This window comes from Salvelinus namaycush, chromosome 4, assembly GCF_016432855.1.
Source record: "Salvelinus namaycush isolate Seneca chromosome 4, SaNama_1.0, whole genome shotgun sequence".
Classification (NCBI taxonomy): Eukaryota; Metazoa; Chordata; class Actinopteri; order Salmoniformes; family Salmonidae; genus Salvelinus; species Salvelinus namaycush.
The window spans coordinates 54,678,679-54,704,312 of record NC_052310.1 but is presented as its reverse complement, the minus strand read 5'-3'; the positions used below and the strand labels follow the sequence as shown (position 1 = coordinate 54,704,312).

Genomic DNA, 25,634 nt, shown 5'->3' with positions numbered 1-25,634 from the left:
AGAACACCATCCCAAACGTGAAGCACGGGGGTGGCAGCATCATGTTGTGGGGGTGCTTTGCTGCAGGAGGGTCTGGTGCATTTCACAAAATAGATGGCATCGTAAGGAAGGAAAATTATGTGGATATATTGAAGCAACATCTCAAGACATCAGTCAGGAAGTTAGAGCTTGGTCACAAATGGGTCTTCCAAGTGGACAATGACCCCAAGCATACTTCCAAAGTTGTGGCAAAATGGCTTAAGGACAACAAAGTCAAGGTATTGGAGTGGCCATCACAAAGCCCTGACCTCTATAGAAAATTTGTGGGCAGAACTGAAAAAGCGTGTGCGAGCAAGGAGGCCTACAAACCTGATTCAGGTACACCAGCTCTGTCAGAAGGAATGGGCCAAAATTCACCCAATTTACTGTGAAAGCTTGTGGAAGGCTACCTGAAACGTTTAACACAAGTTAAACAATTTAAAGGCAATGCTACCAAATACTAATTGAGTGTATGTAAACTTCTGACCCACTGTGAATGTGATGAAAGAAATAAAAGCTGAAATGAATCACTCTCTCTACTATTATTCTGACATTTCACATTCTTAAAATAAAGTGGTGAACTTACTGTAGCTGATGTAAGACAGGGAAATTTTACTAGGATTAAATGTCAGGAATTGTGAAAAACACTGCATGTAAACTTCTGACTTCAAATCTATAATATTAACTTTCATATCTTTGTTGAATGATTGAGAGTGAATGGGACAATGTTTGTCGTGGTGACTGCAAAAGATAAGATAACCTTTTATATTACCTAATGTTGTTTTCCTACTTAGAACTCTCACAAGATCTCATGCAATTGCACAAGACATGCATTAATTTACAAATGCATGTGCACACACAAACACCAGAAATGGGTTCAAATGATATTTCAGGTATTTCAATTACTTTTCAATACATTTTAAAACAAGTATTCAGATAACCTTTATTTGGAAAAAAACAAGTAGTTGAATATTGGAATGTATTTTGAAATGCACTCGGAAAGTATTTAAATACACGGACTCAAATACACTCCCATGAATTTAACCCACAATTTGTTTGACTATTTGGGTTTTACAAATAACCATTTAAATACTCAAATAAAAGTACTTGTTTTGGGCTGTGTATTTGAAAAGCCTCAAATACAAAGAAAAAATATTTAAATAACAAATACACTTGTATTTGAACCCAGGTCTGGCAGGCACACACACGTTTTGTTCTTCTATCCTCGTGGGGACAATAAAATTAATTTCCATTCAGAATTTAATTTTAGGGTTAGGGAAAATAGGGTTAGGGTTATCCCTAACTCCTAACCCAAAACCTAACCTTGACCCTAACCTAAACCACTAACCCCTTACCCTAATTGTACCCCTAAACCTAACCCCTAAGCTTAAAATAGCCTTCGTCCTCATTGGGACGTGGGAAATGTCCCCACGAGGAAGAATCTTCGTTTTACTAATCTTGTGCAGACTTTGTGGGATTTTAGGTCTGCACAAGGATAGAATAACCAGCCCCCACACACAAACACATACATTTTAAATACTTTATTTGAATCCACCAATCAAATAAAAAAGGAATCCAAACATTAAACATCATAAACAGGAAATCTCTCCCATCAGTCACTTTGCTAATCACCATACTGCAAAGAAATCCCAAAGAATTGAATTTACTTTCGTAGAAAGACACCGAATTTAGCTCAAGGAAAAACAAATCCTAATGGCATAGGCTGAGGATCAACGGTGAGGGAGTTATTTGTAGCTTGCTGGAGAAACATCAAAGTCAGGATAATTTCCTATTCTACCTATCCCTCTCCCCAGAGAAGCTCTGACTAGCACTCAGCACAGCACAAAGTAACAATGTAGCACAGAACAAAACAACATAACCCAGTACAGCACAGCACACATTGTTACTTACAGCACAGTATAGAACAGTACAGCACAGTATAGAACAGTACAGTAGAGCACAGAACAGTACAGCACAGAACAGTACATCACAGTATAGTACAGCACAGTGCAGCACAACATAGAACAGAACATCACAGAACACCACAGCTTAACACAGAATACCAACCTGCTATAGTTCAGTTTATCTACTCCTTTAGATGGTAAGCTCAGCGATATAACGTAGGTGCACAAAGTAAACAGCACAGTGGGTTAATTTCCGCAACAACTAAGAGCGTTGAAGTGCGAGGCTAAACTTCTCAGCTGTTTTGGTCCCGTACCTACCATGCACTTACAGCGTAAAGCAGACCCGTGCACATGCGCAGAGACTGTGGTGACTGTGTGAGAGCAAAGTCTTGCATCTCGCTCATCTGCGGTGCTGCTCGTGGCAAAGTAATTTAGCTGAGCCTATCTTTCATCTAACACCAGCACACAGACACACACGCAGGCACGCACACCCAAACGCATGCTCACACACACACACACACACACACACACACACACACACACACACACACACACACACACACACACACACACAGACTGTGTTTACATCCAGAAAAGCGAGCGGTTTATATTAGTCTCTTCCTAATTGAAACTGACATCTGCCTCAGCATTACGGTACGTTGTTGAAAAGCTGCCAACACCCATCAAATACACAGCCAACATTGAATTACAGCGCGTAAATGGGTGGGTGTAGGCCCACATTTTCATTCCCCGAGATTAGAAGGTTGGGAGTTTGATCCTCATCCGAGTCATACCAAAGACTGTAAAAATGGGACCGATGCATCACTGCTTGACACTCAGCATAAGAAGATAGATTGGGGGTAAGGCCCTGGGATAGACTTGTATCCTGTCCAGGGGGTGTACTTGTACATCAAGCTGCCTCAAACTACAAAAACAGTAGATAGGCTCCAGCTCCTATGAGCCCTTCCAGCTCGCACAACTCAAGGCTATTTACAAACTTACTTATAGTGGTAGTTTCTGGGTCAGTGGTAGTCACTCCTAACTATATAAATCAACTAAACAATGGCCTATTTTACACTCAAATTGTAAAACATGTTTGACACATCGGTTGTGATACAAAGGATAGTTTTGATGAGTTTGTCAGCATAATCAGATTGGATTGATTAAAAAAAACAAGGCTTTCATGTCTTACAGCCTGAAACAAACCAAGGCAGTGACAGAGAGGGAAAAAAGGCACAGCAAGACAGCTACAGTTAGAATGCTGTTCTTCAGATTTGGTTGAATCTTGGAAAGCCTTAAACAAATGCTTTCATGTCCTGCAGTTTGTGAAAACCCAAGAGAGGAAGTAGAACGATCACGGTGCTGGTGCAGCAGTGATACTGTAGGCTATAGCAGCTACCATTAGTGAGAAAGTGATTGACTGCGGTAGCTAGTTCATCACCCAGGGTTCCATTGCCATGAAATAGCCAGGGAAAGTATAACAACAAAACATGATATTAATCCTCCCCACGAGCCAACCCACCAATTACAGGTCAGCAACGTGAGAGAAAACAACCACAGCTCTGTTACCCAGCAGACCCAGGGAGGAACATCCATTTTGTGTGTATTGATGTGTTGCATTATTACTGTTCACTTTTTAAATGATGTTGTTTGTATATTTTCCCGGCAATGTTTGCTATTTGCCCAGCACCGTCAATGTTTGTCTATGTAGCAATAACTATTTTCTGATATTTCAGGGCCATGTAAACAGGGTTGGATACATACAACAGTCTGCATATACACACACACACACACACACACACACACACACACACACACACACACACACACACACACACACACACACACACACACACACACACACACACACACACACACACACCGTCGAGACCAACCAAAACCAGGAATGCGATTAAGGACAAAGAATGCATTACTCAGACATACTGTATAACAAGGCGTGATCTACAGACACTCAACATTTAGCTGTGTAGCCTTCACCCTCCAATCCCACATTAACACCTTGTTAATGTCTCAACAGGGACTGTTGTTGGGGTGAAATAAAATAAAATGTTATTTGTCACATGCTTCGTAAACAAAAGGTGTCGACTAACAGTGAAATGTTTACTTACGGGCCCTTTCTAACAATGCAGAGAGGGAAAAATATATAAATACTAGAAAAATAATAACACAAGGAATAAATACACAATGAGTAACTATAACCTGGCTATATACACGGGGTACCAGTACCGTGTTGATGTGCAGGGGTACGAGGTAATTGAGGTAGACATGTACACACTGATGATATTATCAGAGGAATTCCTAGTCTCTGTCCCATAGTGACCTCCTGTCAAGACCTTATCTCCGAAGAGAAAAGTCCTGGGGCTCCATTTTCCACTTGCCTCAAAGCAACGTTACGGTAATGTCAAAAACAAGCATTTTGGTAGGTATATCCAGCGTATTATTATCGCCAAGTTAGCAATTTTCAAATCTACATAGACCTGTTTGCTTTGAGATGGAAGTGCTGGTGTCAATAGAGGCACTGTTGAGTCTCTCAGATCTAATATTGAGGCTATTTCTGCTCAATATATCGCTTTTTCCCATTACAATTTGAGTAGCAATTTCCATCCACTTGTCAAAAGATTTGCAAGCTAGTTATCCCCTCCAAAAAATCTAATTTTAATAGCGAGCAGTCATGTCCTGAGCTAAAGCCAACTAGAGAAATCCAAGCAAAAATGACCACCATGGTACCAATGTGCACCGGCTCAACAGCAACTCGTCCAAAATGGCCACCACCTCGTACTGTACAATGGACAGCCAACTCACCCAAAATGGCTACCATGTAAGCCTACTTCATCATACTGTACAATGAACAAGTACTCACCTAAGATGGCCACCACCTCGTCATCTTGGATGACCTCCAGGGATCCTGACACCACGAAACAGAGGCTGTCCACGCTCTCTCCGGCATGGTAGATGAGGTCACCAGGGGCACAGTGGATAGTCTGGAACTCCATGGCCAGGGCACGCAGGCACCCGTCACTGGCCAACCTGAACGCAGGGTGTTCTTTGAAGACTTTCCTGTTCAGGTGGACGCAGATATCTGCCCTCATGTCTTTAGGGCATATCTGCAATACCTGGGAGGGGGAGAGGAGAAGGAGAGAGGAAAAGAGAGAGAGAAAGAAAGAGAGCGGGACAGAGCGAGAGGGTTGAGTTAAATAACCAAATTATGCCACCTTCCACACTCATTGCCTTTGGTGAACCAGAAATGTCTGACTGGCAGCCATGATAGCATGTTGATACATTACTTTAAATCCTCTTCTCTCTTGTGACTTTCCCTTCCATCTTTATCTTGAAATATTCTAAGGGTGTCGCATCATGGCAACCAACCAAAAACAGGTTGTTATTTATAATAATATCATCATCATCATCCAGTTATGGTGCTCATTGGGTAAAAGAACAAGTTAGAGGAGCACTTAGGAGCATAGAAAATACAACAGTAAATCAATGTTATAATCCTGTTCTGTAAATCTGATATTTCTGTTTTAAAAACCAGGAAGTATAAGTGTATAGACTAACCCCAACAGTGTCTTAAGGTTAGTGGTATGGGTTACAGTTAGTTGAGTATGTGAGAATATCATACAAAGAATCCCACAAAACTGCCAATCAAACCAGCCTCCCTCTACAGGCCTGGCTGGGATGCTCTTGTCGTCACAGCAGCCACAGTTACACTCCTGAGGCTGAGGTGAGTCAGTCTGCGATAGCAGAGAATCCTTAAAGGATTTTACCCTCCTTCCCTCATCCATTCTCCCTGCGCTGTGGGAGAAATGTGCCTGGAAGCCTGCATAGTGTTGCTTTCTGCTGACACGCATACAGCATTGGAATGGGCCAAAATCAGTACTGAACTACACCTACTTACCCCAACTATCAGTGTTGAGGCAGCCCCAAAAGACAAACTGCTGTACAGTATTTACAAAATGTTTTACTTATTGGACACATTTCTTACATTTAATTTCTTCCCTGGTTTTTCAATATGCTATGCTTAAAATAGGTTTCAAACCATGTCACATCAAATGAACTATTCTGATTATCTCATATTACACCATTACTTAGCTGAAGCAGTTTGCTAATCAGACAACGTTTGTCTGATTAGCAAACAGGGTAAAGTCAGTTGTCATAAACTAACACCAGCTGTCATGACTATTTATGATAATCTGTTAATATAGCAGTGCTACAGAGCATTATCCATTAACTCAACACCATCCCCTACCCCACCCCAAGTGGACTGGTCCAGCACAACAAAACACAGAGTCACGATCACCACCACAACACAAATGGGCCAGCCTGCTGCAGAAGCTACCATGCAGGAAAAACAAACAAACACAGGGGGGAAGGGTAATGAATGTCAAGGTAATGAATGTCTGGCTTACAGTTTGAGATACCTTTTCAGTATCTATGCCCCGGGACATGGACCAGGTGGAGGCGATGTAATCCATGACCCTCTCGCTCAGCCCCTTGGGCACTTGGTAGAGTTTGAGGAAGTCACGGACGCTGTTCAGCATCTCGTGGTAGCGGTTGGTGTTGGCGTACATCTGCTGGAAGATGGTGGTGACGTTACCGAAGATGGTGGCGTAAAGCAGGGCTGGGAAAAGAAAGAAAAGAGAAGTAAAGACAAGGGGGGCGGATGTTTAGAACATTTAGAGAAGAGTCCATAGCCACGGGAAGTAGGGGTGGTGAGGGTGCTGCATCAGCCCCTGAAAAATCTAATTTTAAAATAATTTTAAAAGTAGTGCACTGAGCCTTTTGTTATGTTATTTTATTTAACTAGGTCAGCACTGAGCCTTTAATAGTCATGTATTTGCGGATATATCGCGATGGCGAAAAAACTACTTCACGCGGCTATGGAAGAATCCGAGAAAGTTAGTTTCGCAGAGAAGGATAATATGCATTTAAGAACACAAGTTAACAGATGGGAGACTTCAGGAATTGATCCAGTATTACAACATCAATGTGTTTAAATGTGTCAGTACTTGAAATACATACAGTAAGTCAAGTCATCAAAGCTTGTTGATCGGTAAAAGCTGCTCCTATTTGTAATATAACAATAAGAATGCATCAAATATCCACTAAGGTTCAGAAAGACGTATCCTTAATCTTTGAGGACAAACATAGAAAAGAAGATTCAAGAACCAAAGTGACAAACAAGCAGTGTGTGAGGAAGTGTGTATGTGCCACAGAAAGCAAAAAAGACAGCCTCTCTGGTTGTGTGTGTGCTTGCGTGTGCGTGTTTAGAGGAAACAGGGCTGAAGAGGAGGTGACAGAGACACAGAGCTCTTCTGACAGTGCCTGTCCATCAGCATCATACACATTGTCTATGTTGTGTGATAAGCCTTTATGTCATTACTTAGATAAACTACTCAGTAGGTCAAGTTTTTATTTTTTTAACCTTTTGTGTACCAGGAACAGCCAAGTACCTTCTTTGAGGAGCTTTTACTTTTAAACTAAATCAGCTAACTATGAGATACTGGCGCCAATCTACGGACCGAAGTTTGAGAAACACTGAACTAAAGGTTTCCAATCACATTTCTGGAATCAGAGATTCTACATGAATACAGGTCTCCGCTAAAGCACAGCCTTCCAGCCATGACTCATGAAGCACAGTGCCCATTATGCACATGGAACAAGAGAGATGTGCTTTTTGGGGCCATACAAAACATAATTCCCTTTTTATGCACTTTTCTCTCTATGCGTATTCTGACCGTGAATTTAAGCATGAGAATAGCATGCCATTCACCTGATATTTGTTTGGGGTGGAGATGGAATAAATTAAGATGTGGCAGAGGTGATACGCGGTATTCCTTGACTTAATTCCCTCATAATTCCACCACCTACGTGTGAGGAAACCCTGAATAAGATCTAGCGAACCGACCGGTTCCAAGTGGAAAAAGCATCTACTTCGTTTTTTTCAATAGAAATAACACCATTCTCCATCCACTGTAATTTACAACTTAATAAGAGCTATTGATTAGAGCTTGGTAAATAAGTAATCTGTTTGGATAAAATAATTGTAAATATAAATGACTTGTTTTAGATCTATTTTACATGATAATCGCTGGCAAATGTGAAACCAATCATATGGCAGCAAACTAAAGCAGTAAAGTTTATGAAATGCTGTGCCATTATGCAGAATTGAAATTGTACAGCCTTTTATCTTGCAGAGATGGGCACTCTGAAACGTCTTAATTATAGGCGAACCTGACTTTCTCTGTTTCCTATTTCTATCATGTTAAATATTAGCCACCATCTGTATTGATCATCAGTAGGCCCAATAACAACACATATTAAACTGTCAATTTACTATTAGTTCCCTTCAGTTGGTATAGCCTCCATTATCATTCCATTTAAATGCATTGTCTCGTTTACCTTCATTTGCTTATCTGTAAACCCTGTCAAGGCCATGTGGTTGTTGCTGAGGATCATTAGTAACAGTTCATAATATATATGTTTAGGCGAATTAAATCGTTATGGAGCTGAGCATAGACCAAGCCTTAACAGTTTGAACCCGACCCATGGCGAAATACTTGGCCATGTCATCACACAGTTCCATGGTTAATGCAGGAAATAGACTAGGGTACAGCCTATTATTGTACATTATTCTCCCAATTATAATTCTAAACTCAGCAAAAAAAGAAACGTCCTCTCACTGTCAACTGCGTTTATTTTCAGCAAACTTTTTTTGTATGAACATAACAAGATTCAACAACTGAGACATAAACTGAACAAGTTCCACAGACATGTGACTAACAGAAACAAAATAATTTTGTCCCCCCTGAACAAAGGGGGGGACAAAATCAAAAGTAACAGTCAGTATCTGGTGTGGCCACCAGCTGCATTAAGTACTGCAGTGCATCTCCTCCTCATGGACTGCACCAGATTTGCCAGTTCTTGCTGTAGGATGTTACCCCACTTTTCCACCAAGGCACCTGCAAGTTCCCGGACATTTCTGGGGGGGAATGGCCATAGCCCTCACTCTCCGATCCAACAGGTTCCAGACGTGCTCAATGGGATTGAGATCCGGGCTCTTCGGTGGCCATGGCAGAACACTGACATTCCTGTCCTGCAGGAAATCACGCACAGAACGAGTAGTATGGCTGGTGACATTGTCATGCTGGGGGGGTCATGTCAGGATGAGCCTGCAGGAAGGGTACCACAAGAGGGAGGAGGATGTCTTCCCTGTAACGCACAGTGTTGAGATTGCTCAGTCCGATGATCCTGTGACACACCGCCCCAGACCATGACGGACGCTCCACCTCCAAATCGATCCCGCTCCAGAGTACAGACCTCGGTGTAACGCTCATTCCTTCGACGATCAACGCGAATCCGACCATCACCCCTGGTGAGACAAAACCGCGACTCGTCAGTGAAGAGCCCTTTTATTTTTGCCAGTCCTGTCTGGTCCAGCGACGGTGGGTTTGTGCCCATAGGCGACATTGTTGCCGGTGATGTCTGTTGAGGACCTGCCTTACAACAGGCCTACAAGCCCTCAGTCCAGCCTCTCTCAGCCTATTGCAGACAGTCTGAGCACTGATGGAGGGATTGTGTGTTCCTGGTGTAACTCGGGTAGTTGTTGTTGCCATCCTGTACTTGTCCTGCAGGTGTGATGTTCGGATGTACCGATCCTGTGCAGGTGTTGTTACACGTGGTCTGCCACTGCAGAGGACGATCAGCTGTCCGTCCTGTCTTCCTGTAGGGCTGTCTTAGGCATCTCACAGTACGGACATTGCAATTTATTGCCCTGGCCACATCTGCAGTCCTCATGCCTCCTTGCAGCATGCCTAAGGCACGTTCACGCAGATGAGCAGGAACCCTGGGCATCTTTCTTTTGGTGTTTTTCAGAGTCAGTAGAAAGGCCTCTTTAGTGTCCTAAGTTTTCATAACTGTGACCTTAATTGCCTACTGCCTGTAAGCTGTTAGTGTCTTAACGACCGTTCCACAGGTGCATGTTCATTAATTGTTTATGGTTCATTGAACAAGCATGGGAAACAGTGTTTAAACACTTTACAATGAAGATCTGTGAAGTTATTTGGATTTTTACGAATTATCTTTGAAAGACAGGGTCTTTTTTTGCTGAGTTTATGTACACTAATCTTCCAACAAGAAGAACTGAATGTGGCAATTATCTGAATGAATCAAACCACTGTTTTCTTTCTTTCATGAAGGCACTCCAAACCTGTTTTTTATGATTCATAAATACTGTACTTTCTTAACGCTATATAATCGACAAATCTACCAATTGGTGCTGAAACAGAGACAAATGTGCATATATTTATTTAGATGGATTTCTTTCACTGATCCCTAATATTCTGAATCCGTTTTCTTGGTATATTCTAGTGAGTCTGTTGACAAAATTCAAACTAAAAGGTGCACTGCATTTAAAGGGATGGCTTAAGATAAATGTACTGAAAATTCTATTGAATGAAAACTCAAAAGAAAATCTGTTGGCCAGCCAGTTGGAGGGCTTTCAGTGGTTGAATTACATTTATTCCGCAAGTGAGGGGACAACGCCTGCAAAGCCCGTTACGCACCTTCATAAAGTAAGTCTGAATACCAACTGAGAAATGCATTGGAAAGACGTGCATAAGATCGTCTAATTTCCTATGTCGGAATCTGGCCCATAGTGCATGTGAACCTCGTAATTAGAAACATAAAAAACGTGTTTTTCCCATTGCATTTAATTTAATTAAAAACCAAACATAGCCTCCTCTCCCCTAAATTAAGGCTGTTTTTTTGTCCTGCCCAAAGCATTCGCCAACTAGCCAAAACTATCAATAAAGGGTTTGGCTCGTGAGATCGCTTTGAAATAAATCTTAAATCACCAAAGCTTTTTTTAAAGTTTTGGAGCAGAAAAACAGTGAGCGGACATCCCCTTTTATCCATGTGTTGTACATTATTTTAGCCAGCTCCTGGTCTTATTTTGGATGTGCGTAAAACCCCCTCCATGTAGGCTACATGTCCACATGCCCATCATGGAACGAGAGATGAGATTATCCTGTGACACTCATATTTAAAAACATTTAAATTAATTTCCTGTTACAATTGCTTATTTTCACTCAATTAAAAACCAAGCCCTCAGGAGGCAATCCTTACCCTACTTTAACGAAAGCTGGTTTCACAATAACGCGTCGGATGTATTTCTTATCCTGGCTATGCATTAGAAGTAGCCTATCCATAAAAGGTTTCTAAACGGTCTACTCGTCGTGCTTTTTGCATTATTCACAATTCGCATTGGCCTATCTGCATATTCAATTTCGCTTGTATCCATCACGATTTCCTCGTATATATATTCCGGAGTCTGACATTGCTCGTTCTAATATTTCTTAATTTTTCACTTTGGATTTAGTGCGTCTTGTTTTGTATTATTTTATAGGTTTTATTACTGCACTGTTGGAGCTAGAAACAAAAGCATTTTGCTGCACATGCGATAACATCTGCAAATCTGTGTATGGGCCAATAAACTTTTATTAGATTTTTTTACTTTTACATTATTAATGATATATACCCATTGATTCTTGAAGAATATAACTTATACAGTCGGCCAAAAGTTTTGAGAATGACACAAATATTAATTTTCACAAAGTCTGCTGCCTCAGTTTGTATGATGGCAATTTGCATATACTCCAGAATGTTATGAAGAGTGATCAGATGAATTGCAATTAATTGCAAAGTCCCTCTTTGCCATGCAAATTAACTGAATCCCCCAAAAACATTTCCACTGCATTTCAGCCCTGCCACAAAAGGACCAGCTGACATCATGTCAGTGATTCTCTTGTTAACTCAGGTGTGAGTGTTGACGAAGTCAAGGCTGGAGATCACTCTGTCATGCTGATTGAGTTCGAATAACAGACTGGAAGCTTCAAAAGGAGGGTGGTGCTTGGAATCATTGTTCTTCCTCTGTCAACCATGGTTACCTGCAAGGAAACACGTGCTGTCATCATTGCTTTGCATTAAAAGGGCTTCACAGGCAAGGATATTGCTGCCAGTAAGATTGCCCCTATATCAACCATTTATTGGATCATCAAGAACTTCAAGGAGAGCGGTTCAATTGTTGTGAAGAAGGCTTCAGGGCGCCCAAGAAAGTCCAGCAAGCGCCAGGACCGTCTCCTAAAGTTGATTCAGCTGCGGGATCAGGACACCACCAGTACAGAGCTTGCTCAGGAATGGCAGCAGGCAGGTGTGAGTGCATCTGCACGTACAGTGAGGCGAAGACTTTTGGAGGATGGCCTGGTGTCAAGAAGGGCAGCAAAGAAGCCGCTTCTATCCAGGAAAAACATCAGGGAAAGACTGATATTCTGCAAAAGGTACAGGGATTGGACTGCTGAGGACTGGGGTAAAGTCATTTTCTCTGATGAATCCCCTTTCCGATTGTTTGGGGCATCCGGAAAAAGGCTTGTCCAGAGAAGACAAGGTGAGCGCTACCATCAGTCCTGTGTCATGCCAACAGTAAAGCATCCTGAGACCATTCATGTGTGGGGTTGCTTCTGGGAGTGGGCTCACTCACGATTTTTCCTAAGAACACAGCCATGAATAAAGAATGGTACCAACACATCCTCCGAGAGCAACTTCTCCCAACCATCCAGGAACAGTTTGGTGACAAACAATGCCTTTTCCAGCATGATGGAGCACCTTGCCATAAGTCAAAAGTGATAACTAATTGGCTCGGGGAACAAAACATCGATATTTTGGGTCCATGGCCAGAAAACTCCCCAGACCTTAATCCCATTGAGAACTTGTGGTCAATCCTCAAGAGGCGGGTGGACAAACAAAAACCCACAAATTCTGACAAACTCCAAGCATGCCATCAGTCAGGATGTGGCCCAGAAGTTAATTGACAGCATGTCAGGGCGGATTGCAGAGGTCTTGAAAAAGAAGGGTCAACACTGCAAATATTGACTCTTTGCATCAACTTCGTGTAATTGTCAATAAAAGCCTTTGACACTTATGAAATGCTTGTAATTATACTTCGGTATTCCATAGTAACATCTGACAAAAATATCTAAAGACACTGAAGCAGCAAACTTTGTGGAAATTAATATTTGTGTCATTCTCAAAACTTTTGGCCATGACTGTACATGCCTCATGAGCTTATTTCAATTGTCGTACCTGATCAAAACCCAAAATATGAGCTTGTTTTACTACTATGTTTTTAAACAATGTAAATGTAAACAAACACTGTATAGCCTTAAAACATGGTTCAAACTATAATCTTGATATCATGGGTAGTAGCAATAGCCTGCCTATGTGGCATGGCGCTACAGATGGTGGCCTCACTTGGGGCTCCCTGCCATTCAGGACCTCTATATCAGGCGGTGTGAAAGGAAAGCCCGGAAAATCGTTCAAGACTCCAGCCACTAAAACCATAGACTGTTCTCTCTGCTTCCACACAGCAAGTGATACTGGTGCATCAAGTCTGACACCAACAGGCTCCTGAACATCTTCTATCCCCAAGCCTGCTAAATAGCTAATTAAATGGCTGAGTTGACCGTTATTTATTTAACTTTTGCACTGTCTCTATGCACACTCACAGGGCCCTACAGTCACTTCATCATTTTCTCACACACACATAATATGCACATACATTTATAGTGACTCTACACACACGCACACCACACCCACTCACATAAAATCATCATATATGCTGCCGCTACTCTGTTTATCATATATCGTGATGCCTAGTCACCTTACCCCTATACATACCAGTGGAGGCTGATGAGGGAAGGATGGCTCATAATAACAGCGTGACTGGAACGGCGCAAATGGAATGGCATCAAATACATGGAAACAATGTGTTTGATGTATTTGATACCATTCCACTGATTCCGCTCCAGTCATTACCATAAGCCTGTACTCCCCAATTACGGTGCCATCAGCCTCCTGTGATACATACTACCTCTATCACTCCAGTATTTCTGCACATTGTAAATATGGTATTGGCACTGACCCTGTATATAGCTTCTTACTTTCTTCTGGTCTTATTTCAATTTCTCGTATGTTTTTGTTCTATCTTATGTTATTTTTAGTATTACAATGTTATTGATGACTGCATTGATGGCTTTAGAGCTTGCAAGAAAGACCTCAATGTACTTGTGTACATAACCTTGAAACTAGTCAGTCACTGTATCGACAGCTCTGTCCATGAGATTGAGATTGGATACATTTCTTTCCGATATACCACGGCTGTCAGCCAATCAGCATTCAGGGTTCGAACCACCCAGTTTATAATAAAGCATAAAAATACAAAAAGTAGAGTAGGAGTCCATTTTGCTGATTCCACTCTAAAACGTGTAGACATGCTGCCAAATAAGGACCAGAAGATTATACAATCTGTAATACAGTGGGAGGACTGCTCTGCTTATGGTCCCAGATCTGTTGGTGTTGTATAGCCGGACAACAACCGTAGGAGTTGGCTATACAGTACAAACAGATCTAGGACCAGGCTACAACTATGGGCCCTGATCAGAAGTAGTTTTTTCCCCCCTATCTGCCAAGTGTGTGTGTGTGTGTAATAGCATCAGTGTCATCAGAGCGTAGCGATAAAGTGTTGTTGTCACTATGATCCATGACAGCATACGTGCTGAGGTATCACAACGCAGGCTACATGTTATACTGTGATTGGAAAACAATGCCGGCACAACTTGAAAAATAGAGCAAAATCCTATTTTCTCCATCTCGGCTGAGCGGCTTCCATGGGCCCGAGCACCGCCAACCGCTCCGCCTTGATAGAGTTTTGCCCCCTGCCTAGCCTTGATTGAAAATGAATGGGCCACCCCATCTGTCTGTCAGTGCCTTAACTCTTTTGACTCATCACATATGCTGCTGCTACTGTTTATTATCTATCCTGTTGCCTAGTCACTTGACCCCTACCTACAGTATATGTACATACAGTGCATTCGGAAAGTATTCAGACCCCTTCCCCTTTTCCACATTTTGTTACATTACAGCCTTATTCTAAAATTGATTAAATTATTTGTTTTCCTCATCAATCTACACACAATACCCCATAATGACAAAGCGAAAACAGGTTTTTAGAAAAACAGAAATACCTTATTTATATAAGTATTCAGACCCTTTGCTATGAGACTCGAAATTGAGCTCAGGAGCTTCCTGTTTCCTTGAGTTGTTTCTGCAACTTGATTGGAGTCCACTTGTGGTAAATTCAATTGATTGGACATGATTTGCAAAGGCACCTGTCTATATAAGGTACCACAGTTGACAGTGCATGTCAGAGCAAAAACCAGGCCATGAGGTCGAAGGAATTGTCCGTAGAGCTCTGAGACAGGATTGTGTTGAGGCACAGATCTAGGGAAGCAACACATTTCTGCAGCATTGATGGTCCCCAAGAACACAGTAGCCTCCATCATTCTGCAGGGACTGGGAGAACACAGTGGCCTCCAAGTTTTGAATGACCAAGACTCTTACTAGAGCTGGCAGCCCGGCCAAACTGAGCAATCGGGGGAGAGGGCCTTGGTCAGGGAGGTGACCAAGAACCCTATGGTCACTCTGAGAGAGCTCCAGAGTTCCTCTGTGGAGATGGGAGAACCATCCAGAAGGACAACCATCTCTGCAGCACTCCACCAATCAGACATTTATGGTAGAGTGGCCAGACGCAAGTCACTCCTCAGTAAAAGACACATGACAGCCTGCTTTGAGTTTGCAACGACCCTAAACACACAGACAAGCAGGAGTGGCTTCAGGACAAGTCTCTGAATGTCCTGGAGTAGCCCAGCCAGAGCCCGGACTTGAACCTGATCAAACATCTCTGGAGAGACCTGAAAATAGCTGTGAAGCGACGCTCCCCATCCAACCTGACAGAGCTTGAGAGGATCTGCAGAGAATGGGAGAAACTCCCCAAATACAGGTCTGCCAAGCAGACCCGAGTCTGTAATAGCTGCCAAAGGTGCTTCAACAAAGTTCTGAGTAAAGGGTCTGATTACTTATGTAAATGTAATTTTTTCGTTTATTTTTTATTTTTAATACATTTGCTTTGTCATTATGGGGTATTGTGTGTAGATTGATGAAGAAAAAAAAATAATTAATAAATTTTAGAATAAGGCTGTGATGTAACAAAATGTAGAAAAAGTCAAGGGGTGTGAAAACTTTACTAATGCACTTTATCTACCTCAATTACCTCGTAACCCTGCACATTGACACGGTACTGTTACCCAGTGTATATAGCCAGGTTATAGTTACTCATTGTGGATTTATTCCTATTATTTTTCTATTTTTCTCTCTGCATTGTTGGGAAAAGCAATAAACAAGCATTTCACTGTTAGTCTAAGCCGCTAAACCTCTATCCTCTGTTTTCATCCTCCTAGATCTATCTGCTGGCTTCGACACCGTGAACCATCAGATCCACCTTCACCCTCTCAGGGCTGGGTATCTCAGGCTCAAACCCTAGCACTCTGTTCTGCCACTTCTGGTCTCTTGGTCCTCTCACCCCTACGGGAAGGCAGCTCCCGCTCATCCCTGTCCAAGTTCTTCTCTGCCCTGGCACCCCAATGGTGGAGCCAGCTTCCCCCAGAAGCTAGGACAGCAGAGCCCCTGCCCATCTTCCGAAAACATCTGAAACCCTACCTCTTCAAAGAGTATTTGAAATAATCCCCCCAACCCCTTTCTTTGTGAAATAACACTCACACTTCATTTTTGTGTAGCTTTCCAAAACAAAACTGTTATTGTAAAATGGTGTCCCTACCATTCATTACTCAAATACAAAATTGTCTCATATTGGTGCGATTCCCTTATTGTCATACAAAACTAAGTTTGGAGCTGTTCTTATCGAAAGAGCCCTACAGCAACATGCACAATCCTTTCTGTCTGTCCGTTTGATACAAAAGAGTAATTCTGCCAGCAGATTTGAAGCAGGGCTGAATGGGACTTCTCTGCATAAATAAAGGTTACATTTTTCCTGCATGCTGTGTGCTGTCTACAATGCGCATGTGACAGAATATTATATCATCACGTTGTCACTGCTGCGTTTGAAGATGAAGATCAGATACTACAAAGTCCATCTGACTCCAGTACTCCTCTCTACTGTAGACCAGAGGTCTCTCTCTATCCTCTCTACTGTAGACTAGAGCTCTCTCTATCCTCTCTACTGTAGACTAGAGCTGTCTCTCTATCCTCTCTACTGTAGACTAGAGCTGTCTCTCTATCCTCTCTACTGTAGACTAGAGGTCTCTCTATCCTCTCTACTGTAGACTAGAGCTCTCTCTATCCTCTCTACTGTAGACTAGAGCTCTCTCTATCCTCTCTACTGTAGACTAGAGCTCTCTCTATCCTCTCTACTGTAGACTAGAGCTGTCTCTCTATCCTCTCTACTGTAGACTAGAACTGTCTCTCTATTCTCTCTACTGTAGACTAGAGGTCTCTCTCTATCCTCTCTACTGTAGACTAGAGGTCTCTCTATCCTCTCTACTGTAGACTAGAGCTCTTTCTATCCTCTCTACTGTAAACTAGAGCTGTCTCTCTCTATCCTCTCTACTGTAGACTAGAGGTCTCTCTATCCTCTCTACTGTAGACTAGAGGTCTCTCTCTATCCTCTCTACTGTAGACTATAGGTCTCTCTCTATCCTCTCTACTGTAGACTAGAGGTCTCTCTATCCTCTCTACTGTAGACTAGAGGTCTCTCCATCCTCTCTACTGTAGACTAGAGGTCTCTCTCTATCCTCTCTACTGTAGACTAGAGCTGTCTCTCTATCCTCTCTACTGTAGACTAGAGGTCTCTCTCTATCCTCTCTACTGTAGACTAGAGGTCTCTCTCTATCCTCTCTACTGTAGTGTAGAGCTCTCTCTATCATCTCTACTGTAGACTAGAACTGTCTCTCTATCCTCTCTACTGTAGACTAGAGGTTTCTCTCTATCCTCTTTACTGTAGACTAGAGCTCTCTCTATCCTCTCTACTGTAGACTAGAGGTCTCTCTCTATCCTCTCTACTGTAGACTAGAGCGCTCTCTATCCTCTCTACTGTAGACTAGAGCTCTCTCTATCCTCTCTACTGTAGACTAGAGCTCTCTCTATCCTCTCTACTGTAGACTAGAGCTGTCTCTCTATCCTCTCTACTGTAGACTAGAGCTGTCTCTCTATCCTCTATACTGTAGACTAGAGCTGTCTCTATCCTCTCTACTGTAGACTAGAGCTCTCTCTATCATCTCTACTGTAGACTAGAGCTCTCTCTATCATCTCTACTGTAGACTAGAGCTCTCTCTATCATCTCTACTGTAGACTAGAGCTCTCTCTATCCTCTCAACTGTAGACTAGAGCTCTCTCTATCCTCTCTACTGTAGACTAGAGCTCTCTCTATCCTCTCTACTGTAGACTAGAGCTCGCTCTCTCTCTATTTATGATGACAGAGGCGCCTGAAAAATGTAATAATGTGGTTGTGGTCAGAAAAAACAGATGACAATCAGGTAAAGACATGTTTTCTGCATGGTCACTAATAGATATATAAAAAATGTCCTTAACAATTACAATATCAAAATCCCTCTCAATACACAACCTGACCAAAGACATTAGCCTGATATACTGTAACTGCAACCAGTTTTAGACTCTACCCACTGGGTTAGACTCTACAATATCCAGTCAATATCCACATTTAGTTTCATAATCATAAAGCCTGCTTAAGTTGCTCTGGATAAGACTGTCTGCTAAATGAAAAATGTAAATGCAGAGTAAGACATGTTACTAGGGGTGCTTGGACTGGATGGAAGGTAACACCTGGAGCTTGGACTGGATGGAAGGTAACACCTGGAGCTTGGACTGGATGGAAGGTAACACCTGGAGCTTGGACTAGATGGAAGGTAACACCTGGAGCTTGGACTGGGTGGAAGGTAACACCTGAAGCTTGGACTGGATGGAAGGTAACACCTGGAGCTTGGACTAGATGGAAGGTAACACCTGCAGCTTGGACTAGATGGAAGGTAACACCTGGAGCTTGGACTGGGTGGAAGGTAACACCTGGAGCTTGGACTTGGTTAAAGGTAACACCTGGAGCTTGGGCTTGATGCAAGGTAACACCTGGAGCTTGGACTGGATGGAAGGTAACACCTGGAGCTTGGACTGGATGGAAGGTAACACCTGGAGCTTGGACTGGATGGAAGGTAAAACCTGGAGCTTGGACTGGATGGAAGGTAACACCTGGAGCTTGGACTGGATGGAAGGTAACACCTGGAGCTTGGACTGGATGGAAGGTAACACCTGGAGCTTGGACTGGATGGAAGGTAACACCTGGAGCTTGGACTGGATGGAAGGTAACACCTGGAGCTTGGACTGGATGGAAGGTAACACCTGGAGCTTGGACTGGATGGAAGGTAACACCTGGAGCTTGGACTGGATGGAAGGTAACACCTGGAGCTTGGATTTGATTAAAGGTAATACCTGGAGCTTGGACTTGATTAAAGGTAACACCTGGAGCTTGGACTTGATGCAAGGTAACACCTGGAGCTTGGACTGATGGAAGGTAACACCTGGAGCTTGGACTGGATGGAAGGTAACACCTGGAGCTTGGACTAGATGGAAGGTAACACCTGGAGCTTGGACTGATGGAAGGTAACACCTGGAGCTTGGACTGGATGGAAGGTAACACCTGGAGCTTGGACTGATGGAAGGTACCACTTGGAGCTTGGACTGGATGGAAGGTAACACCTTGAGCATGTATGGCATGGGATCAAAGGCAATGAGAAACTAATTAGTACTGCTGGATAAGTGTGTGTGTGAGTGTGAGTGTGAGTGTGAGTGTGTGTGTGTGTGTGTGTGTGTGTGTGTGTGTGGGGTCAATGCAATGCTGCTGGCTCGTCAACAGCTATGTCATTGTCCCTCTGGGGATATGTATGCATCAGCAAATCAATATTTCATATGATGTGACAATTATGCAAATGTTCATACTCAGAAACTGCAACCAGCCACAAAAAATTAACATACAGTATACGGTAAACATTAAACATAGCCTACAGAATATACTGTACCTGTACTATGCATTAAACATCCGGTAACACTTTACTGTATGTGTCCTTATGAATGCATTTATAAAGCCTTTATAACAGCTACATAACGCATTAAAACAAAGACAGGACACCTAGAGTAAAGAGTTACCAAACATCATTTTCCTAGGCATCCTATAGTCCTAATATTCTGAGGTACAGTATACACTGAGCGCACAAAACATTATGAACACGTGCGCTTTCCATGACATAGACTGACCAGGTGAATCCAGGTGAAAGCTATGATCCCTTATTTATGTCACTTGTTAAATCCACTTCAGTCAGTGTAGATGAAGGGGACAAGACCGGTTAGGGGGGGGGGGGGGGGGGGGGGTGTTCCTAGTGTTAGACCTAACCATCAGGTCTTGGTGTAGCACCACAGCTCTATCGGTGACAGTGATTTAAATGGAATCCACCAACAGCTGTCTTCCTTTGAAGACAGTTTACAGACAGTTGTCACAAACCCAAAAAGGTCCCAGGCCAACCGTTGCCATAGTGACAAGACAGCTGTATAATCCTCTTGTCACTGATGTGATCTTCGGCTGCTGCCAACACCAATCCACCGCAGATGGTAAAAATAGAATTGTGAGAATAATGGAATAGTCAGTCACGGTTTAAACTGGATGGAATCATACAGTAGTCATTCCACTTGTATCTTCTGTTACTTTTCTCAGCTTCTTTCGATTCAGATCAAAACCTATAGAAGAGAATTCTATTTGTGTACATCAGATTGCATGCCCAGGGGCCTCGACTCCTGGTATCATATGAACACACATAAGACATGGCAAAATGTGTAGAATTGCAGGAAATTTGTTTCAAAACTGCAACATTGTCTCTCCTTCCCATGGCAAAATGTGTAGAATTGCAGGAAATTTGTTTCAAAACTGCAACATTGTCTCTCCTTCCCATGGCAAAATGTGTAGAATTGCAGGAAATTTGTTTCAAAACTGCAACATTGTCTCTCCTTCCCATGGCAAAATGTGTAGAATTGGAGGAAATTTGTTTTAAAACTGCAACATTTTCTCTCCTTCCCATGGCAAAATGAGTAGAATTGCAAGAAATTAGCTTTAAAAAAGCGTAACTTTTTTTTTTCTCTCTCCGGCAACAAGAGGGGTGTGAACAATTTGAACAGTTTGGTGTCACATGGGTTCCGAGGTAGGGATTTGTTATTACGCAAATAAATTATAATATTCATCTGGACCTTTGCCACCTAGGAAATTTGTGTGAGCTGCCATTCTAAATAGTATCGGAGTACGCCTGCAATACACAACCCTAACTCTTGGAGTGTGTATCAATAATTTCAAGTGTACAACCGTTGTACCTCTCACTGGCATCGAGTAACTTTGACAGAAGTATCTCTCTTTGTCTTTCACCATGGAAACGGATGCAGGAGGTGCAGCAAGTGCATCTGAACCCGCTGTTCTGTAGGTGCTGTAAAGTAGTGAGCGAGACAGGATCCACATCCCAAATGGCACCCTGTTCCCTATGTGTGCACTACTTTTGACAACGTTCGATAGGGCTCTGGTCAAAAGTAGTGCACTAGGTAGGTTATATGGTCTGACCAGCTGAGACAGTGAGTGATTGTAGGATAGTGCTCGGTTCAATTAATCCTGCAATGTATATAGTGGTTATCATCAGAGGAGGAACATCCTACTCAGTGAATTTCATTAATATATATATTTTTTTTTTTTAAGTTATCCTTTTTAGATAAAACTATACTAAATATGTCACCAAATAACTGATTAAAACACAGTTTTTCAATGAAGGTCTACAGTAGCCTCAACAGCACCCTCTAGGGTAGCACCATGGTGTAGCCAGAGGACAGCTATTTTCCATCCTCCTCTAGGTACATTGACTTCATTACAAAACGTAGGAGGCTCAAACAGAGAGGAATGCTGTTTATGTTAGCTAGCTGGCTAAGGCTATCTAACACTGCAACTCTTCCAAGTCAAGCTTTTGGCTATATTAATTCATTGCCACCAGTGTAACTGCTAAACTGCTTGCTGTACACTGTACTGCGTGATTGTACACATGGATTTGATTGTGGGTTTACTAACGTGTTAGTTCTAGTTTGTTGACTATAACGTTAATATGGTGACAATGATGTAGGCTGTGTAGGGGTTAATGGTTATGATATGAAGGTTTGGCTTTGAGAGGTTTTTGTGCCTCGTCACAGACAGCTGTTGTGTTGTGCACTGAAGTCCACAAGTGAAGGGAAACGGTGAAAGGAGGAGAGCGCATAGATGCGGGAAGGAGAATTATACAATGAGCAAAGTGATGATGCTGTTTGTGGCTGCTACGAAAATGAAATGTGTGTGCTGGTAATTAGAGGTGTATTCAATCCGCCGATTCTGTTGCAAAACGTTTCTTAAATGCAAGCAAACTGAACAAAACGGGGAGGGACCTAACTGAATTTGTCCGGTAGAAACTCGTGATTTTGTTTCAAAATGAAACATTTTGCAACTGTTTGGACTAATGATTTGAATAGGGGGATTTGAATAGGGGGATGACCGCGGCAGCTTTCCAATCTTTGGGGATCTCAGACGATACGAAAGAGAGGTCGAATAGGCTAGTAATAAGCGTTGCAACAATTTTGTCAGATCATTTTAGAAAGAGAGGGTCCAGATTGTCTAGCCCAGCTGAACAGTGCAAACTGGCTCTAACCAGAATAGAAAGAGGAGTGGGAGGCCTTGCACTGTTCTTTGAAGGGAGTAGTACACAGCGTTGTACGAGATCTTCAGTTTCTTGGCAATTTCTCACATGGAATATCCTTCATTTCTCAGAACAAGAATAGACTGACGAGTTTCAGAAGAAAGTTATTTATTTCTGGACATTTTGAGCCTATAATCGAACCCACAAATACTGATGCTCCAGATACTCAACTAGTTTAAAGAAGGCCAGTTTTATTGTATCTTTAATCAGAACAACAGTTTTCAGCTGTGCTAACATAATTGCAAAATGATTTTCTAATGATCAATTAGCCTTTTAAAATGATAAACTTGGATTAGCTAACACAACGTGCCATTGGAACACAGGAGTGATGGTTGCTGATAATGGGCCTCTGTACGCCTATGTAGATATTCCATAAAACATCAGCTGTTTCCAGCTACAATAGTCATTTACATTAACAATGTCTTCACTGTATTTCTGATCAATTTGATGTTATTTTAATGGACTTTTTTTTGTTGCTTTTCTTTCAAAAACAAGGATATTTCTAAGTGACCCCAAACTTTTGAATGGTAGTGTACATTATAAACTTTAATTCGTAGGCTAGGTTGTGGCAACCTCATGATGGGTATAGGGCAAATTTGAGTATCATGTAGTAGCCTACACCTATCGATGATAGATTGAGCTGGGTGAATGGAATATGAATGACAGAATGTAATAGAAATAAGACCATGCTCAAAAAAAACATTTGCCTTCCCTAATCTTGAAAGGCACCAACCGCCACTGACTGCCTAGTATATTGCCCCAGGTTCTCCTGCTGCTGCTACTCTCCCACTGCTACTACCACAACTGAGAGCCAATGAGCCTTATGGTAAAAAATAACGTGTCTGCTCTATATTGCATGCTTCTGTCTGCGTGTGTCAGTCTCTGGCTGTCTTTAGATGTAACCTTACTTGAATAGGATGGATTAAATTAAATGGATGGATGGAATACAATCATTCCCTACATTTTGCCATAACCACTTTGACAGATATGATATTCATGATTATCTGAGTTACAGTAACAACAGCCATTTTGTTGAAGAGATTGAGAGATACAGTAAGGATGAGACAGATGAAAGACTACTTAAATCTCATGAACCCTGAATGAACCTCTCATGAGTGGCAGACGCATTACTTGCTCTATACAAATTGAAGAGTTTCGTTCCAAAACACTATATCCACCAATTTTTCACATTTGTGTTTTTTCATCCGAAATGATTGGGGAAAAATATTGCTATTCTCAGATTTTTTTATTCATAGATTTTAGATTTTTGTGTATTAAAATGGGTTTTGTTGCAAAACGCTAAATCCATTGTTTAGCTGGAATGGAATGTTCTTATCCTGTATATTTCAATGTGATATGTTGTTTTCTCACCTAGCTATCTGAAGATGAATGAATTAACTGTAAGTCACTCTAGATAAGATCATCTGTTAAATGACTAAAATGTCAAATGCAAATATTTTACATACAGATTTGATATTACTGCACTGATTCTTTAAAAAAAAGATTTTTAAATATTGATGTCACAAATGTATAATTTGTACAGTTCTTTATTAAAAATGTAGTTATTTGTCACATTTCACTGTATAAAACCTATAGTACTATTCTCTGAGATTGAGGCGGATACATAGCGTTTTGCAACAAAACATTATTATTTTTCTCTCTGAAATGAAACCATCAAGTGATAGATTTCAAAGAAATACATGTATATCGTTCAAGAAGCCCATGCCATGATTAGATGGTGAAAAAGCACACCAATCTCTTTCAAAAGTTGTAAAAAAATATATATATATATTTACCAAAATGTCTGAAAATTGATATATAGCACTTTGGAATGAAACTCTTCAAATGCTCATAGCTTTGTTATGTAAATATAATGATGTGAAATTGTGTTAGAGCATGGTTTTGAGGACGATGGAGTGTTTGATGTGCTCCCTGTTTCCTGTCTGGATAGAGTGCAGGGTCATCGATGCAGACAGTTTAAGGGGCTATGAGCTGATGGGTTGGTCTAATCAATTCATATTACCAAAGCAGTGCTACTCCAGTGTTTCACTTATCTATAACCAATTAATTCAATTCTAACAACAACATTCCATCATGAGACATGAGAGGGGCTCATTAATTAATTAATTCATAATGCTACCACATGGGGAAAATGCCAATAAGGCCACAGAGGGCACTTAAATCAGTGTTTCCTAAACCTCTCCGAGTACCCACAGCCAGTCCACATATTTTATCAAATCAAATGTTATTTGTCACATGCGCTGAATACAACAGGTGTAGACCTTGCCGTGAAATGCTTACTTACAAGCCCTTAACCAACAATGCAGTTCAATGTATTCCAGAACTATCACAGCTGTTTCAAATGGCCACCTAATCATCAAACCCCTCATTACCTAAATCAACTGTGCTAGTTCTGGAATACATCAAATGTGGACTGGCTGGGGGTACTCCAGGAGAGGATTGGTAAACACCACCTTAGATCATGACAGAAAAACATGTAGTCCCATATACTTACATCCAATCATCATCATGGCGACAGCGAAGATCTTCTCTCCGTCGGTGGTGGGGGCGATGTTTCCGAACCCTATACTGGTCAGAGAGGTCATGGTGAAGTATAGAGATGTGATGTAGACCGAGTCTTTGTTGGGGCCGCCCTCCCACTTCCCTGTGCCGCTGGCGTTGAAGCGGTATGGCGAGCCCACTGTCTCCCCCAGCATGTACAGCCAGCTGTCTGTCCGCAGGATGCCTGTCTCCTCGTCTATCACCTCATAGTCACCGATGCTGTACCTGTTATAGTTAGTCAAGATTAAAAGATATTCAGCAACTCTTGGTAGGACAATGGAGGTCTGCTACAAAATTGCATCCTTTATTGTAAAAGCCCAGTTAGACAAGAACCAAAACCAGGTAGGTGCATGTTCAGGTTTAGGGGTAAGGGAAAGGGAAAGGACAGCGTTAGGGTTGCCTCTACAAC

The 25,634-nt window shown here is 41.9% G+C and overlaps 1 protein-coding gene across 1 annotated transcript in view; it reads right to left on the bottom strand.

Moving 5' to 3' along the window:
- Window positions 1–25,634, bottom strand: part of LOC120045926 (potassium voltage-gated channel subfamily H member 1-like) — a 69,164-nt gene that overhangs the window by 19,600 nt on the left and 23,930 nt on the right. Inside the window, exons 9-11 of the mRNA XM_038990851.1 lie at window positions 25,179–25,450; window positions 6,362–6,561; window positions 4,804–5,056 (exon numbers count right to left, since the gene is read on the bottom strand). Coding sequence (XP_038846779.1) covers window positions 4,804–5,056; window positions 6,362–6,561; window positions 25,179–25,450 — 725 coding nt within the window. The remainder of the gene's footprint in view (window positions 1–4,803; window positions 5,057–6,361; window positions 6,562–25,178; window positions 25,451–25,634) is intronic.